This window comes from Centroberyx gerrardi, chromosome 12, assembly GCF_048128805.1.
Source record: "Centroberyx gerrardi isolate f3 chromosome 12, fCenGer3.hap1.cur.20231027, whole genome shotgun sequence".
NCBI classification, from domain to species: domain Eukaryota; kingdom Metazoa; phylum Chordata; class Actinopteri; order Beryciformes; family Berycidae; genus Centroberyx; species Centroberyx gerrardi.
In genome coordinates this window covers 770,785-786,991 of record NC_136008.1, presented here as the reverse complement: position 1 = coordinate 786,991, position 16,207 = coordinate 770,785, and the positions used below count along the sequence as shown (strand labels likewise).

Here is a 16,207-nt window from a genome sequence, read left to right as displayed (position 1 = left end):
GTTTTCCTGTGGAGAGCGTCGCCGCCCGGCCAGGTGGCGTCGCAGCCAGGTGGCGTCGCCTCTTACAGCGTCGCCGCCCGGCCAGGTGGCGTCGCCTCTTACAGCGGCGGCGCCCGGCCAGGTGGCGTCGCAGCCAGGTGGCGTCGCCTCTTACAGCGTCGCCGCCCGGCCAGGTGGCGTCGCCTCTTACAGCGGCGGCGCCCGGCCAGGTGGCGTCGCAGCCAGGTGGCGTCGCCTCTTACAGCGGCGGCGCCCGGCCAGGTGGCGTCGCAGGCAGGTGGCGTCGCCTCTTACAGCGGCGGCACCCGGCCAGGTGGCGTCGCAGCCAGGTGGCGTCGCCTCTTACAGCGTCGCCGCCCGGCCAGGTGGCGTCGCCTCTTACAGCGGCGGCGCCCGGCCAGGTGGCGTCGCAGCCAGGTGGCGTCGCCTCTTACAGCGTCGCCGCCCGGCCAGGTGGCGTCGCCTCTTACAGCGGCGGCGCCCGGCCAGGTGGCGTCGCAGGCAGGTGGCGTCGCCTCTTACAGCGGCGGCACCCGGCCAGGTGGCGTCGCAGCCAGGTGGCGTCGCCTCTTACAGCGGCGGCACCCGGCCAGGTGGCGTCGCAGGCAGGTGGCGTCGCCTCTTACAGCGGCGGCGCCCGGCCAGGTGGCGTCGTCTCGGCGTCGCAAACCGCTCAGATTCTCCAGCTTGCCGCTGCGCTCAGTGTCCACTCAATTCAACTTTGACCCGGTTTGTCGGTGACCTTTCAGAGCAGAACCAATGAGAAAACAGCTGAATGTGACGTGGCCAGAAGCGACCCGAGAGCAGTGGCTATGGACTTAAAGCTTGTTGTCTTTGCTCGTGGTTTCACCTCAGCGCTCTGCTCCTCGCCTCGCCGTGAGCAAAGAGCAAATCGCTGATCATGTGTAAAGACCTGCATCAATTTGTCCTCAAAGGACATGTTTGGGCAGCTGACGTTACTTCCTGGTAATGAGAAAGTGGTAGAAAGACGGTCGTAGAAGTAGAAACATTACGCAATCAACGCAATCATCTTCTTTGGCCAGATGATTGGTTCTCGCATGGCGAACACCGAGCATCTGCATAAAGTGGACTGGATTTAAGGTGCGGTCACACATGAGCGAAATGCACCTTCACCTCCAGTTCACTTCCATGCTAAACAGGCGAAGGGCCAATCAAATATTTGCTTCCGTTGGCGAAGCGATTTTGCATTTTCTCTCTGTTGGCGTGGAGTTCATGTTTGGTGAACTTTGGCAAAATCAGCTCAAAGAAGCAAAGAAGTGTCTGTTTGACCCACTGGGCTGAAGAAACATTAAGCTAGCATTCGCACACCGCGCACATTTGCATAAAGTTAGCTGAATTTTAACGTTTGTCCCACAACTTTCCCTGCATCACATGCTTGGTTTGCACCAGGAGCTATCCCAGAATGCACTGCGCAGCAAATTGCTTGCTTTGTGGCGTCACAAAGGTTCGCTCATTATCATTTCTGTAAGAAATAATAGACTAACAAAGTGTTTTTTTCAAAGCGGTCGAGCGGTCGTCATCGTTTATTACCGGAGAGTTTTCCCTACCTGTAGCCGCCGGGCCGCGGCGTCTCACGTTTCGCTCTCGAAACGGTTAGCCGATCGGAACGGAGGGTCGTGAATATTAATGAGCCTTAAAGACACGGAGACAGAAACGGCCTGTTCTTGGTAAGGCTCAGAGAGATGCTGGAAAATGAACGTGGAGAAATGGATTGAGAGTGTTTTTGGTTCATGACACCACACACACAGCTTTGAATGGAGAATATGGAGCTTTAAGTGTCACTGTGGGAGCTTCATAAAGGCTCTGCTGCTAACTGCTGATTTTTCTCCCCAGTTTGGGCAAACTGTGTTCCTCCGTCACCCAACAAATCTACCAGCCGCCGCTCCAAATTAATCTCCACCCTGGTCCATCATGGCCGACAGTCTGCAGGTTTTCGCTGCAGCGGCTCGTCACTCTGGGTAACACTCCTTCACCCAGGAGCGTCCCGGTGGATCAGCGGTCCGAGGCGCGTCCCGCGTGAACGCGACGCCTCTGTTCGAATCCGACTCAGGACCGTTGCCGCGTGTCGTCCCCCTCTTTCTCCCAGTCTTTCCTGTTTCTTTCCACTTTGAACTGTCTAATGAAGGGAAAAGCACGAAAAATAATCTGTTAAAAAAACACTCCTTCAACCAGAGAGGAGGAACTGCTCAGTGAAAACCTGCAGACTGGAGGAGAACCAGCGGTGTGTAAATACTTGGACTGTCACTTCACTGTTTGGTTTGTATATTTTTCACTTCAACTTGCCCATGGAGCCCCCCCCCCCCCCCCCCCCCCGACCCGGCCTGCGCCCCGGGATGTACAGCTGCACATGACGCCACTAGCAAGGAATCCACTGGCTCCTGTTCACTCCATGTTTTATGTTGTTGTTGTGGTGTGTGTGTGTGTGCATATGTGTGTGTGCGTGTGTGTGTGTGTGTGCGTGCACCCCTCCACCCCCCACTGGAAAAAGCTGCTGTCCCTTTCTCCTTCGTGTGTTTTGTAGTAATCACCCAAACCCCCGAACCCCCTCCTCCCTCCCTACATGGAGTTTAATGGCCTTGACAAACTGATCTGGAAACAGTTTCTCAGACAGTTGCATTCTTTCTCCTCTGGATCCCATTAAGCGGCAGCAGCAGGTCAGCGACCACGTTGGATTATTGTGTCGAGCGTCCAGGAGTTTGACTCAGCCGCCTGACATTCACTCACATTTTCCTCTGAGCCGCGGGGGAAAGAAAATCTGTCGGAAAACAGACTTTGGAAACTTCATCATTTGAGCGTTTTACATGCGGAGCCGCTTTACGCAGCGACACGCCTCCGCTTCATACTGCGGCTTCACGCTCCAAGAGAGGGGAAAGAGTAAAGTGCTGGTGCTGGGGGGCGGGGGTGAGGGGGGGGCGGGGGCGAGGGGGGGTTTCCTCCCTTCACCTGCTGTTAAACGCAGGTTCCCAAGGCAACGCTGCAGTATCAGAAACAAACACTCCCAAAGTGTGAGAGGAGACCGGAGGCTCTGCAGCCGGCGGGGAAACCGGCGGAGGAGAAAACCTTTTAGAACGAGACAAAACACAACACAACTATAAACCTCATACAGGAATATTACAGTAGTGATACAGTGACACCATACAGCAGGCAGGAAACCACACAACACTTTACCTGCCTCTGGGTTTTTGTGTTATGGATTATGCAAACATTCATTTTGGATTTTTACAGTTTCCAGTTGTAGTTAATGAGCTGCTTCTCTGATGCGGACAGACTCCACCGAGCTCAACAGCAGAATCAGCTTCACTTCCTACGTCTGCAACGTTACAAGCAAACAACAGTGAGGTCAGAGGTCAGAGGTCACAGCAGCCTGACAATAGATGGAACAAATCTTCCTGTGAGACGTCAGACTCACATTACATCACATTCTGTTCCTCTTCCTCTGGTTAGAAAAGACTCACAGAACGATGAAACTTATATAACGTGCTGCAGGTGGGGAGGGGAACGTCTTTCTTATGGATCCTGTAACTGTGCCGACTTCTGCAGAGTTAAATTCTAGTGAAATTAAACTATTCCTCATTTTGCTGGGGACCCTGGACCCGCTCCCAGGACCCCTGGAGGCCCCCAGACCTCAGTTTGGGAACAGTGTTGGAGACTCGGCTGGTATAAACTGTCCAGCCAGAGCCAAGAATTCTTTTGTTCAGGAGGTAATAAAGTGGATCGGCCCGGGGTCGGACCCTCAGTCTGGGGTCAACTCCGAGCCAAGCTCCGCCCCCTCGCACTACCAAGACTGAAAGGTTCTCAAAGTCTGGTTCCGGACCCAAAGTTGGGTCACTGAAGGAATAAATGGAGGCCCAACATAAAAGATGAACGGACAGCAGAAGATAAAGTTCTGTGAGCTGGGAAACCCTAACCCTAGGAATTATATTTTATTATATATTACATTTACAAAAAACAAAACACAAGAATACAGCTAATATAAACTTAGTTTTCATCAATTTAAATCTCAATCACAGTTCAGAATCAGAAACTGTTATTGCCATGCAGCAGATGGCTGCTAGGAATTTGTCTTGGTGTTACATAAACAGAAACAACAGCAAAGAAATGTACATATTGAAAACAGTCCTTGTCTTGTTAATGATTTGATGATTTTCTCAGCTGAGAAAGGTATTTGCCAAAGTATTATTTAAACCGCCCATCTATGTTTAAATTAATTTTACAATCAGATAAGCCAAAAGTTATTTGTAAATTAGGTGCCTTTTTGAAGAATGTCCTTCCTTTGTTTAAGTAACATTTGTTGTATTTTAGCCATGCCGTGTGCTATCGTTTTGTTATTATTGTATGTTCTGTTTGTGCTCCATGCCATGTGATCATGGTCCTGAGTCACATAAATGAAATGAAATGAAATGAAATGAAATGGGTGTTGAGTCCTCTGCTCAGTTGATCTTCCTCAACACAGTTCTGCCTTCTGACTTGTGATTGTTCCTTCCTCCACCTCCTGCTGAGAGACATGAAGCTCAAGTGGAGCAGAGAAACAAAACACAATCAGCTGTTATCACATCTCAGGCTCAGCCCTGCTGTATGAAACGGTCAGACTGAGCAGGGGGAATGTTGGGATTCAGGGTTAGGGGTTAGCTGCCTGCCTCTGTCCACTGCTGGGAATGAATATCAGCAGGAATATTCTAGAGAACACGCATCACATAAACAATATGATAATGTGATATAGGAGATAAAAATACCATAAAGTACAATAAACTCTCTGTACACTCTGTTGAGAAACACACACACACACACACACACACACACACAACCTGCTGATGTGTCATGGAGCAAGACTACTACTACTCCTGCTGATTATAATAATAACAGATATTATTCAGATGCAGCACAGGCTGCATTCCAGCAGCAGTCTAGTCTCCCAGCAGCACGAGTCCAGTCGCGCGCTCTCCAGTAATCACATCCACTCTGCGCGCACGAGGCGTTTGGCGAGCAGTGCGCGCGCCAGGAGCCAGTTTCCAGCGGCTCGTGAACTTGTCCGTTACTCTCCCGGTCGCTCGGTCGGTTCTCCCGGTTCTCCTCCTCGCTCTGCCGGACTCTGTCTGGATCCGGTCTGTTTCCTCTTCTGCTGGAGTTTGGATTCCGTGTCCGCGGTCCGTGCTCGGTTCTCCTCCCGTTTCTCCGCTGACAGCTCCCGTTATCCAGCCGCAGTTTGGGTCCCGGTTCGGTCGGTGGGTTCGATTCTCCCGGTTCTCCCTCCTCCTCCGCTGAAGAACATCTCCGTTAATCCGTTTGGCTCCCGGTTCTCCTCCCGGGTTCCTCCTGCAATCAGCTCCGTTCATCCTTTTGTCAGTTCGGATCCCGGTCGGTCGGTTCGGTTACTTCCTGGTCCGGTTCCCTTGGTAACCTCTGGGTCATGGGTTGGAGTCGCGCGGTGCCGGTTCTGCTGTCAATCATCTGCCTGCGGCTCGCGGCGGGAGTCCCGGACGGACAGGACGTTCAAGGTAACAAACAACCTGCAGGTCCTGCAGACAAAGTCCTGCTAACTACCGAGGAACTCACTGATTCAAATAGTTTCATGACAAATCAAATGAAATACAACAGAGTGCTGTTTAACACGAGAGTAAAGCTTTAAATGCGAAATTTCTCATCATCTGCCCTTTAATAACCAATGATGAAAATATCCTGTTAAAATGCCAGGTAGCATGCAGTGTTTTCCCTGAGTCACTTCACTGCTGGAGTCAAGCAAATGTGAATTTTCTCACCAGTTTATAACTCATTAAAATATCTCACTCATTAAAATACTCTTAAATTCAGATTCCTTTACAGAAGGTGAACTCTTAGTTTTGACTCTGGCTGCAGTCTGAACCGGCAGACTGGACCTGGAGTCTGAACCGGCAGTCTGAACCGGCAGACTGGACCTGGAGTCTGAACCGGCAGTCTGAACCGGCAGACTGGACCTGGAGTCTGAACCGGCAGTCTGAACCGGCAGACTGGACCTGGAGTCTGAACCTGCAGTCTGAACCTGCAGACTGGACCTGGAGTCTGAACCTGCAGACTGGACCTGCAGTCTGAACCTGCAGACTGGACCTGGAGTCTGAACCGGCAGTCTGAACCTGCAGACTGGACCTGGAGTCTGAACCTGCAGACTGGACCTGGAGTCTGAACCTGCAGACTGGACCTGGAGTCTGAACCTGCAGACTGGACCTGGAGTCTGAACCTGCAGACTGGACCTGCAGTCTGAACCTGCAGTCTGAACCTGCAGACTGGACCTGGAGTCTGAGGAAGAATTCAGTGTTCTCCCCTCAGCAGTGAGGCTGAAGCCGTCTGGTTCTTCTCCACCTGCAGCAGCAGTTATGTAACTCTGCTCAGTCAGACTGAACTCTGCTCAGTGGGGTTCCTCAGGGTGGAATCTTATTAAACAGGGTTTGGGGTTCTGGAGCTGCTCGGTTTGGGGAACCCGGGTTCCCGTCGATGTAGACCGTCAGAAGAAAAGGTTCGCCGTTGAACCTCTATCTGTCTCGGAGGTCCGGCGGTCTGGTTTCCGGTCAGTCGGCCGCGGGTCGTTTCTTCCGCTGCTGCCGTCCAACTCTCTCCTCATGCAGCAGAAGCAGACGAGTCGCTGAACAGAATTTACCGACCAGCAGGAATTAAAAAGCCCTTTAACCCAAATGTGTTTCTGGAAGCTGAAGTCGCTTCAGGCTTCGTGTTGCTGAGACTTTCTGATTCGCTCTGCAGCTGCTTCTCACAGCTAACATGAGCAAAACCTGAAGCTCACTTTACACCAGAGGCAGGGACTCGAGTCACATGACTTGGACTCTAGTCACAGTTTGAATTGCTTGAGAATTGACTTGATGCATGAAGAGAAGACTTGAGACTCGAATGCTCATGATGCTCTTACCAAGTTTTTATCCTATTAAAACCATATTGCATTGAAAAGTCCTAGATATTTAGTTTTCTTTAAGATATTAAATTGATACTGGACTCTTGATTTGTTCTGACTTGACTTGCTGTTCTACATTTAGACTTGAGACTTGACATTAATGACATGGACTTGACTTGGTAATCTACATTTAGACTTGGGACTTGACTTGAGACTTGTGCCTCAAGACTTGAGACTGACTCGGGACTGGAGTGAAGTTGACCTGGTCTCACTTCTGATGGACAGGTTGACCTGGTCTGAAGGTGGATCAGCTTTGCTTCTGTCTGTTTTGTGGAACAAGGTTCAGATGAACTCAACATTTGCTTCCAGTGAATCTGAACCAGTTTTCATTCTGCTTCTCCACTGTAAACAGACGTGATCCGGTTTGTTGAAGCTCCTCCTCTCCTCCACCCAACCTCCTCCATCCTCCGACCTTTGACCTCCTCCTTTCCTCCTCTCCTCCACAGAGACTGTCAAGTATTTCCCCTGGCTTCCTCCCTCACTGACCCCCCACCTCTCTCTCTCTCTCTCTCACACTGTCTCTCTCTCTCACACTGTCTCTCTCTCTCTCTCTGTCTCTCTCTGTCTCTCTTTCTCTCTCTCCTTCTTTCACTCGTTTGGGACGACACACTCATGTTTCTTTTCTTTTTAACGTGTCAGTAGCAGCATGCTGTCTTGTGAAAAGGAAGATTGTTTCTGTTCCTAAATCTTCATTAAAGACTCACAGCGGCTGCAGGTTTTCAGTTCAGGTTTTAAACTCAGTTAAAAAGCTCGATTTCCTGTTCAGACACAAGTGGAAACTCATTTTGACAAACCTGCATCTAACTGATAACTTGTTGCTCTCATCACACTGCAGCAGCGAGGCTCATTTGCTTGTTGGGAGTCCAATATGTTGACCTTAACGATTTCTGGGTCTTAATGAACCCCTGGTCTTAACGAGCTCTTCGTCTTAAGAAGCGGATGAAACACATGAAGTTGGTATACAGATCCATCGCTCTCCTCATTTATCCAGCTGGAATGAGAAACAGACGTTTTGAAAAAGGCGGGTGGAGAATCTGGATGAAACTGCTTCCTGTCTCTGGTTCACAGACAGAAGAAGAGAAAATGCTGCTCAGGTGAAGCCAGTTACCTCTCTGTTTTGAAAATGGAGAGAGAAGGCGAGCTCCACCTCCGCTGTCTCTGATTGACGGTCAGAGAGAAAAGTTCAAATGGTTTCAACTTTTGACGTACAAAAAAATACAGACAACGCTGTAAAAAAGATTCATTCTGTCCGTCAGCGTCTCTGAAACAGAGAAACACTGAGTCTTTATAAAAAAAAAGAAAAAATCTGTCTTTACAGCAGGTTGGTTGTTCATTTGTTTGTTTTGTTCCTTAATTTTGCAGCTGTTTGTGTCTTTGTATAAATATATATATATATAAATATATTTATAATAAACGTGTTATAACACAGTTATTAGTTAGTATGAAGGACATCAGACAGACAGAAGCCTGACACTGAGAGAAGAGCGACAGCAGGAAGTGACGGACTATCAGCCGTCTTGTTGTTCTTCCTCTGTGGTGTTTCTGTTCTTTCTCTGTGGTGTTTCTGTTCTTCCTCTGTGGTGTTTCTGTTGGCCTCTGATACTCAGACAGCACAGTCTCTGTCCTGTGGAGCAAGGCACCCACACTGCCGGGGTCGAGGGTTCAATTCCCAACTCAGCCTGAGCTCAACCTGTCCTGATGCCAATCCATCCAGGAAACTTCATGTAGAGAAGACTGACTGACCAGACTGACTAATATTAACCAGCTTGTGTCTGGTGGTCGTTCCTATGGAAGCCCAGTGAGGACATACAGTATATTAAACATTTTATTTATGCCATTTTCCTGTGATAACGAGTTAATTCTCTTTGTTTTCTCAAGATATGGAGTTATTTATCTCATCAAGTCGAGATAACACATTTGGTTTTTCCAAGATAATGAGTTAATGAACTTGATGTATAGTATCTATAATAGCAAGGCATCATGCTGTTTCAGGCCTGGATTAAAGAGGAATGTGATCCTCTGACCTGTAAACTCTGCTCCTCTGACACTGATCCACTGACTGATCAGATGTTTCCTGAGATGATTTTAAAAGCAGAGTGTGTCGCCATCGTGAGAAACCCAGCTGATGAGAAATGATCTGGTTATCTGTTTTGTAGAAGACATGCAGAGTTTTCCACTGATACGTCTTCCCCCTCCTCCTGCTCTTCCTCCTCAGTGATTGACATGTTGAGTCTTCAGGACTCTAAGCAGAGCGTTGCGGCGGTGGAGAAGCTGGCGGGCGGTCTGAGCGCGCTCAGTGACGTCTACGTTGTGTCGACGCTGCGGCTGCCGGCCAAGCTGGGCGGAGTCCTGCTGGGGCTCTACAGCAAGCAGGACAACAAGAAGTACCTGGAGCTGGCTGTCATGGGCAAGATCAATAAAGGTTGGTCGCTAGGCGTTGGCTCTGAGTGTGTGTGTGTGTGTGTGTGTGGGGGGGGGGGGGGGTGGATCTATTCACTCATTCATCCGTCCATCACATGCAACACAGCTAAGATGATGACAAAAAATCAAATTGCAATTATTTGACAGTATATTGCAATTGCGATTTAAACTGTGATTCATATCATCATATCAAGTTTTTTTTAATGATTTTTTAGAGCTTTAAAATTGAAAAGAAAAGTGATTTAGTTAAAAACTAGATGCCAGTGACAGATTTACTGAGTTTGAGTCTGATGAAGATGATTTTAAAACTCCTTGTTCACAAATCCAGTTTGGACCGAACTCTCTCTGAAGAAACTAACTGGAGACTCTGAAGGTTGGAAATTACAGAAGTTCATATTGTTATTTAGATTTTTTTTTTCAATTAATTGTTCAGCTCTAACAATAATATCTCATAAGATTATATTGGATGAAACTGCGATGCGTCTCCTTTAATCTTTTCCAACGCAGCATTCTGCTGTTATTCTGAGTTAATATGATAAGTTACAGGAAAATCAGATGATTTGATTATTTTATTGATCCTGTAGGGAACTTGGTCGCTTCAACAGAGACTAGCAACAGAATACAGCAAAGACAGATGGAATATAAATAGGAATAGAGCAAATCAGGGGAGTTTGGTCAAAATTAAGTCCAGTCAGTCATTTCTCCCACTCTGCAGATGGACTCACATTATATTTGGTTCAGCTCTCGCACCACATTTTCCTCGTCTCTGTTCTCCATGTTGGGTTTCTAACAAACAGTTTTTCCCACCTGAAGCTTTTTCATTGTTACTCAGTCTGGTTTACTGTCAGACCGCTGTACACACGATGCGATGTTCTGGATTTCCTCGTCTTCCCTGCACACTCGTTTCCCATCAGAGTCTCTTTTATATTTTCTCGTAACGTGTGAACGATGAAGTAACAGGTCCGGTGTTTTGGCTCCTGACATGTCTCCTGCTGCCTGGTTTCCATTTGTAATGCATTCCTGCTTTACTGGGCAGCTGATACTGACAGATGATGTCATGTTGGTGCTGAGCCTCGTGGGACTCGAACCCGCGGTGCGTTCACTGACCCACAGAGACATCAAGCTGCTGAAACTGGAACTGGAACTGGGCTCTGGTTGGATCAAATTCCACGGAGTTTGATGGCAAAGTAACACAAGAGCAACTGAAACTACTAATAATATAATAAACTTTATTTGTATAGCACTTTAAAACAAATGTTACAAAGTGGACATTTGTTAATGGTAATGTATTTATCAGAGTTTTACTGTTAATCTTTATTCACTGCAATATTGTTCGTCCAGCACTTTGAAACACTGTTTTGTGTTTAATAACCAAACTTCATTATGATAATTATAGACAATGAAACGAGGCCTGTAATATTGAGTTATGACAGGATGATAACCATAATCTGTCCCAAACCTTCATTAACCTGTGTGTGTGTGTGTGTGTGTGTGTGTGCGTGTGTGTTGGGGTGGGGGTATTGAAGTTGACCTTTGAACCCTAGATGTACAGTAAGAATGACTCCATTGTGAATCCTCCATGCCCCTGACTGGACCGACAGTATGCGGCAGTAAAACAAGTGAAAAATCTTCCAATAGTTGAGATAATTCCAGTTGTTTCCACTGCAAACTGATTGAAGAGTCACATTCTGGATCCCAGTAGAGCGATCTGCTTTATTCTGCCTTGTTTCATGACCCTTGTTTCCAGAAAATTCCTGAAACAAGTGAAACTGTTTGGAAACAAGTGGAGTTATGTCAACTATTGGCAGAAGTTTCACTTGTTTTAACACATTGAACTCATTGAACTTCTGCACAGTCAGTCCAGTCAGAGGCATGGAGGATGAGTCATTCTTACATCTAGGGTTCAAAGGTCAACTTCTATACTCTACCCTATACTCTACTATTAATATAAAAAAAACCTCTGTGGATGAATGAATGCTACTTATTCCTATTAAAGTCTTAGCTGATATACGGTCGGTTTGACTACTGTTGACAAAATGCTCTTATCTTTGGACGAAAGCATCTGCTGAATGACATGATGTGATGTGATAATGACTCTAATGCTCCAACACTACCTGTCCCGTCCCGTCCCGTCCCGTCTGTCCCATCCCGTCCCGTCCCGTCCCGTCCCGTCCCGTCCCGTCCTGTCTTGTCCTGTCTGGTCCAGTCCTGGTGCGCTACATCAGGGCTGATGGGAAGCTCCACACAGTCAACCTGCAGAACGCCAACCTGGCTGATGGGCGGAGCCACTCCATCATCCTGCGGCTTGCCGGGCTTCGCCGCGACAACATGCAGATGGAGCTCTACGTCGACTGCCGATTGGCCGACTCCGGCCAGGGTCTGCCGCCATTGGTCCCTCTCCCCAGGGAGGCGGAGATGGTGGAGATCAGACACGGATACAAGGCGTACGCTCGACTCCAGGTGTGTGTGTGTGTGTGTGTATCTGTGTGAGTGTGTGTGTGTGTGTGTGTGTGGGGGGGGGGGTCTGGATGTGTGCTACTGCAGGGAGATATTGTGCTCGCTTGTCTCTTCACTGAGGCATCGAAATTACATCCCTTTCAATAGTTGCTTCAGTAGTTCAGTGTTTCAGTTGTTTCCGTTTTTTTCAGTTTCCATTGTCTAGTGTTTCAGTCTTTCTGATAGCTGCTCCACCAGATCTGCTCCCTATCATTCTCTGTTCAGGTTTTGTTCACATGGTGATGCAATCTCTCTCTCTCTCTCTCTCTCTCTCTCTCTCTCTGTGTCTCTCTCTCTCTCTCTCTCTCTCTCTCTCTCTCTCTGTCTCCCCCCCCCCCAACAGGGTGCTGTAGAGTCCCTCAAAGTGGCTCTAGGGGGCAGTGTGGCCAAAGCTGGAGCTCTGACTGACTGTCCCTTCCAGGGCGACTCCTCCGCCTACAACTCAGGTCAACAACACTCACCTTCAGTCATTTACCTGACAGCAGCAGCATCAGCTTCAGTTTCATCACCAACATTACAGTTAACCCATAGTAAAGAGGTCAGAGGTCAGAGGTCACAGCACCCAGACAATAGATGGAACACATATTCCTGTGAGCCTGGAATGACCATGATGATAGAGACGTGCTAGGGAAGTAAATCATCAGTTAAACTCTTGTGTGTTGGATAGCTGTGTCTATGGTGCTGATGATCTAAATATTGATATTATATGTTATATTGATAATTATGTTTTCTTTCTTGTTGCAGTAAGTGGAGAGGTCAACTCCATCCTGGGTGAGTTTTTACCTCACAGCCCTCTCTCTGTTAGCTGCTCAGAAACAGTAAGAAACATTAAAGCTGCAGCAAGAGGAAACTGTTCGAACCCAGAAATCCTCTCAGGTGAAGTTTGTGAATCCAACTTCTTCGCTCGCTGCTGGAAAAGACACTTTTGGATTTCATACTTTTTTTCTTTTTAAATCAAAATTACTTTGGGGCGTTTTTCACTTTTATTAAATAGCTGACAGTAGAGAGACAGTAAAATCTGAACTAGTGCAGCTTTAATATTTTTGAGAGTAAAATGTGAGTCTGCAGCTTTAAATGACTGAGTTCACACTGTTGAAGAGCTGGAAAGATGATTCAGAGAGAAAATAGTTTTTCTTTTCTTTTTATTGCCTGTTAAATTCCAAATGAAACTTGGGGGGAGGGGAACATTACTACACTGGAGAGAGTCTGGAAGCCAAAAGTCGTGTGTGTGTGTGTGTGTGTGTGCGTGTGTGTGTGTGCGTGTGCGTGTGCGTGTGTGTGTGTGTTATTGTAGAAGCCTTCCATAGCCAATATCACCCATAAAACTAGAGTTGTGTCTCTGGCGGCCCTGGCAGAGCGAGCTCTATCAGGTCCTCAGCCAGAGCGTTATTATCTTCATAAGGATCAATGTTTCCATCTGGGAGAATCTGTATTATTTGCTTATTTGCATATATTATCAGGATGGAAACGATCAATATGGTGACCAACAATGTTTGGTGTTGGTGCAATATGCGCAATAATAATACAAATAATTGTAATAATAATAGTAATAATAATATAGAAAACCACATGAACTAACAACATGAAGAGGCTGCAGACAACATGGCGGCTGCCTCTCAGTGAGCAATGAGACAGACTCATATCCAGTAGAACTGAACTGATCCTGCAACATCTTTCCTAATCACTATATAAAATATATAATATAATGCTACTATATGCAGCGCAGCACATGAATACACACAAGCTGCTTTACAAGCTACCACTTCCTTCTGATTGGAAGAAATTGAGCTACAGCAAAGTTTCCCTCAACAGAAACAGTCAATAGTTTTGTTAGAAAAAGTAAATCAAGCTATTTTGTAAAGAAAATATTACATTTCCACCTGCAGTGTAATACAAAATCACCAGTGTAAAAAGTGATCAGATGTTGTAAATTCTATTTGAATCAGCAAATCTCAGCATGAAAAAAAGCACTTCCCTTTTCTTTTCTAGTCGGATCCTGTCAGCTGCTTCAGACCAGAAGAGGATCAAACGTTTAAATGTTTTAGTTTTTTGCTCAAATGATGAAAACAAAGTTTTGTTTTCTCCAGATAATGAGACGATTATGTCGTTATCTCAGGAAAACACAATGTGTTATCTCAACATAATGACATAAAGAACTTGAATATTGTCCTCAGTGGGCTTCCGTAAGTCTGCATGCATGTTGTAATGCCATAATCAATAATCCCACCTGATCAGTCTCATGACAGGATCCTTAATGCAGACGGTATGGTATTGATAATCCAGTGATCAGCTGATCAGCATCATGTTCAGCAGGCAGGCTGGCAGTTTGTGAGTCCAACTGATTATTGATTACCAAAGCTGATCAGTCTGATTTCCATCAGGTGATCACACTAAGGCTCTGATTGGTCAACTCATCATCTTCAACCAGATCCTGGGAGAGCTGAGACAAGACATCAGAGAGCAGGTGTGTGTGTGTGTGTGTGTGTGTGTGTGTGTGTGTGTGTGTGTGTGTGTGTGTGTGTGTGTGTGTGTGTGTGTGTGTGTGTGACTAAGTTTAGCTACTAAAGTGTTGCTGATCAGTTTATTGATCTCCTCTCCTCCTCTCCTCTTCTCCTCTCATCTCTTCTCCTCCTCTCCTCACCTCTCCTCTCCTCCTCTCCTCTCCTCTCCTCTCCTCCTCTCCTCTCCTCCTCTCCTCTCCTCCTCCTCTCCTCTCCTCTCCTCTCCTCCAGGTGAAGGAGATGTCTCTGATCAGAAACACCATCCTGGAGTGTCAGGTCTGTGGTAAGTCAGTTTGATTTTTTATTCACTTAATTAGAGGCTAAAATGACACATGTAGCTCCTTTAATCTTAAAAGGAGATGTCAGTTAGAAAACAGAGGACCCGAGTGAAGCCGGTCTCCTCTCTCTGCAGGTTTCCATGAGCCTCGCTCCCGCTGCTCTCCTAACCCCTGCTATAAGGGCGTGTCCTGCATGGAGAGCCTGCAGTACCCAGGGTTCAGCTGCGGGCCGTGTCCCGCCGGGACCGCCGGCAACGGGACGCACTGCCAGGACATCGACGAGGTGAGTGGTGTGTGTGTGTGTGTGTGTGTGTGTGTGTGTGTTTGATCAGTTAAGATGCACAGCTGTACATCTTTCCAGCTGTACTGGGAGTCTGCCGGTCTTGTGGTGCGTTCAGGTGCCTGCAGGAAGCTCCAACACCTGGGACCGCAGCAAGGACTTCCCACTTTATCGGCCGGTCCGTGACGCTCTGCTGACACTACAGTTATTTCTGACATGAACTGAAGGCAGTATGAGACGAGGGGAACGATCCATACTTATTACACCAGTGAAGAGGTTAAAGAGGAAGGAAGGAGTCACTGTAACATGATCACTGACATTACAACAGTGATGACTTCACTCCGACAGGAAAGTCATGAGATCACAGCAACGTGTTACAAAGCAACATTTCTCCCAACACTGAACACAGTCAGGGTGCCACCTGAATCCCCCCAGGGGATCAATAATGTGCAATCGAATTATTTTATTTTATTATCTTTGTATTCCCTTCCTGTACTGCTGTTCTGCCAGTTGTTGCTGTGACACCTGAATTCCCCCAGGTGCAAACTTATCTGATCTCATCTTATCTTATCTTATTATTATCTTATTGTATCTCATCTTATTTTAATCCACATTAAAACATGATATGCACCAAAGTTATCCCAATCCACAAAAACACAACAAATACTTTTCACTTGTGACTTGTAAATGGACGTTTGAATGACTATCAAGTCTGTCTGTCTCCCTCTCTCTCCCTGTCTGTCTGTCTCTCTCCTCCCTGTCTGTCTCTCTCCTCCCTGTCTGTCTCCCTCTCTCCTCCCTGTCTGTCTCTCTCCTCCCTGTCTGTCTCTCTCCTCCCTGTCTGTCTCCCCCCCCCACCTGTCTGTCTCTCTCCTCCCTGTCTGTCTCCCCCCCCCTCCCTGTCTGTCTCTCTCCTCCCTGTCTGTCTCTCTCCTCCCTGTCTGTCTCCCCCCTCCCTCCCTGTCTGTCTCTCTCCTCCCTGTCTGTCTCCCCCCTCCCTGTCTCCCCCCCCACCTGTCTGTCCCCCCCCCCCCCACCTGTCTGTCTCTCAGTGTGTGCTGCAGCCTTGTTTCTCCCCAGCAGCCTGTATAAACTCGGTGGGGGGGTTCAGCTGTGAGCCGTGTCCCGTCGGCCTGTGGGGGGCGCCGCTGTCCGGGAGCGGGCTGGAGTTCGCCAAGACACACCAGCAGGTCACACACACACACGCACACACACACACACACACACACACACACACACACACACATGCACACACACACACACACACACACAAATG

The 16,207-nt window shown here is 47.6% G+C and overlaps 1 protein-coding gene across 1 annotated transcript in view; it reads left to right on the top strand.

The window, feature by feature from the left end:
• Window positions 1–5,428: 5,428 nt before the first annotated feature.
• Window positions 5,429–16,207, top strand: part of thbs3a (thrombospondin 3a) — a 21,297-nt gene continuing 10,518 nt past the window's right edge. Inside the window, exons 1-9 of the mRNA XM_078287041.1 lie at window positions 5,429–5,516; window positions 9,171–9,377; window positions 11,583–11,836; window positions 12,216–12,318; window positions 12,617–12,643; window positions 14,254–14,336; window positions 14,605–14,656; window positions 14,786–14,934; window positions 15,984–16,121. Coding sequence (XP_078143167.1) covers window positions 5,429–5,516; window positions 9,171–9,377; window positions 11,583–11,836; window positions 12,216–12,318; window positions 12,617–12,643; window positions 14,254–14,336; window positions 14,605–14,656; window positions 14,786–14,934; window positions 15,984–16,121 — 1,101 coding nt within the window. The remainder of the gene's footprint in view (window positions 5,517–9,170; window positions 9,378–11,582; window positions 11,837–12,215; window positions 12,319–12,616; window positions 12,644–14,253; window positions 14,337–14,604; window positions 14,657–14,785; window positions 14,935–15,983; window positions 16,122–16,207) is intronic.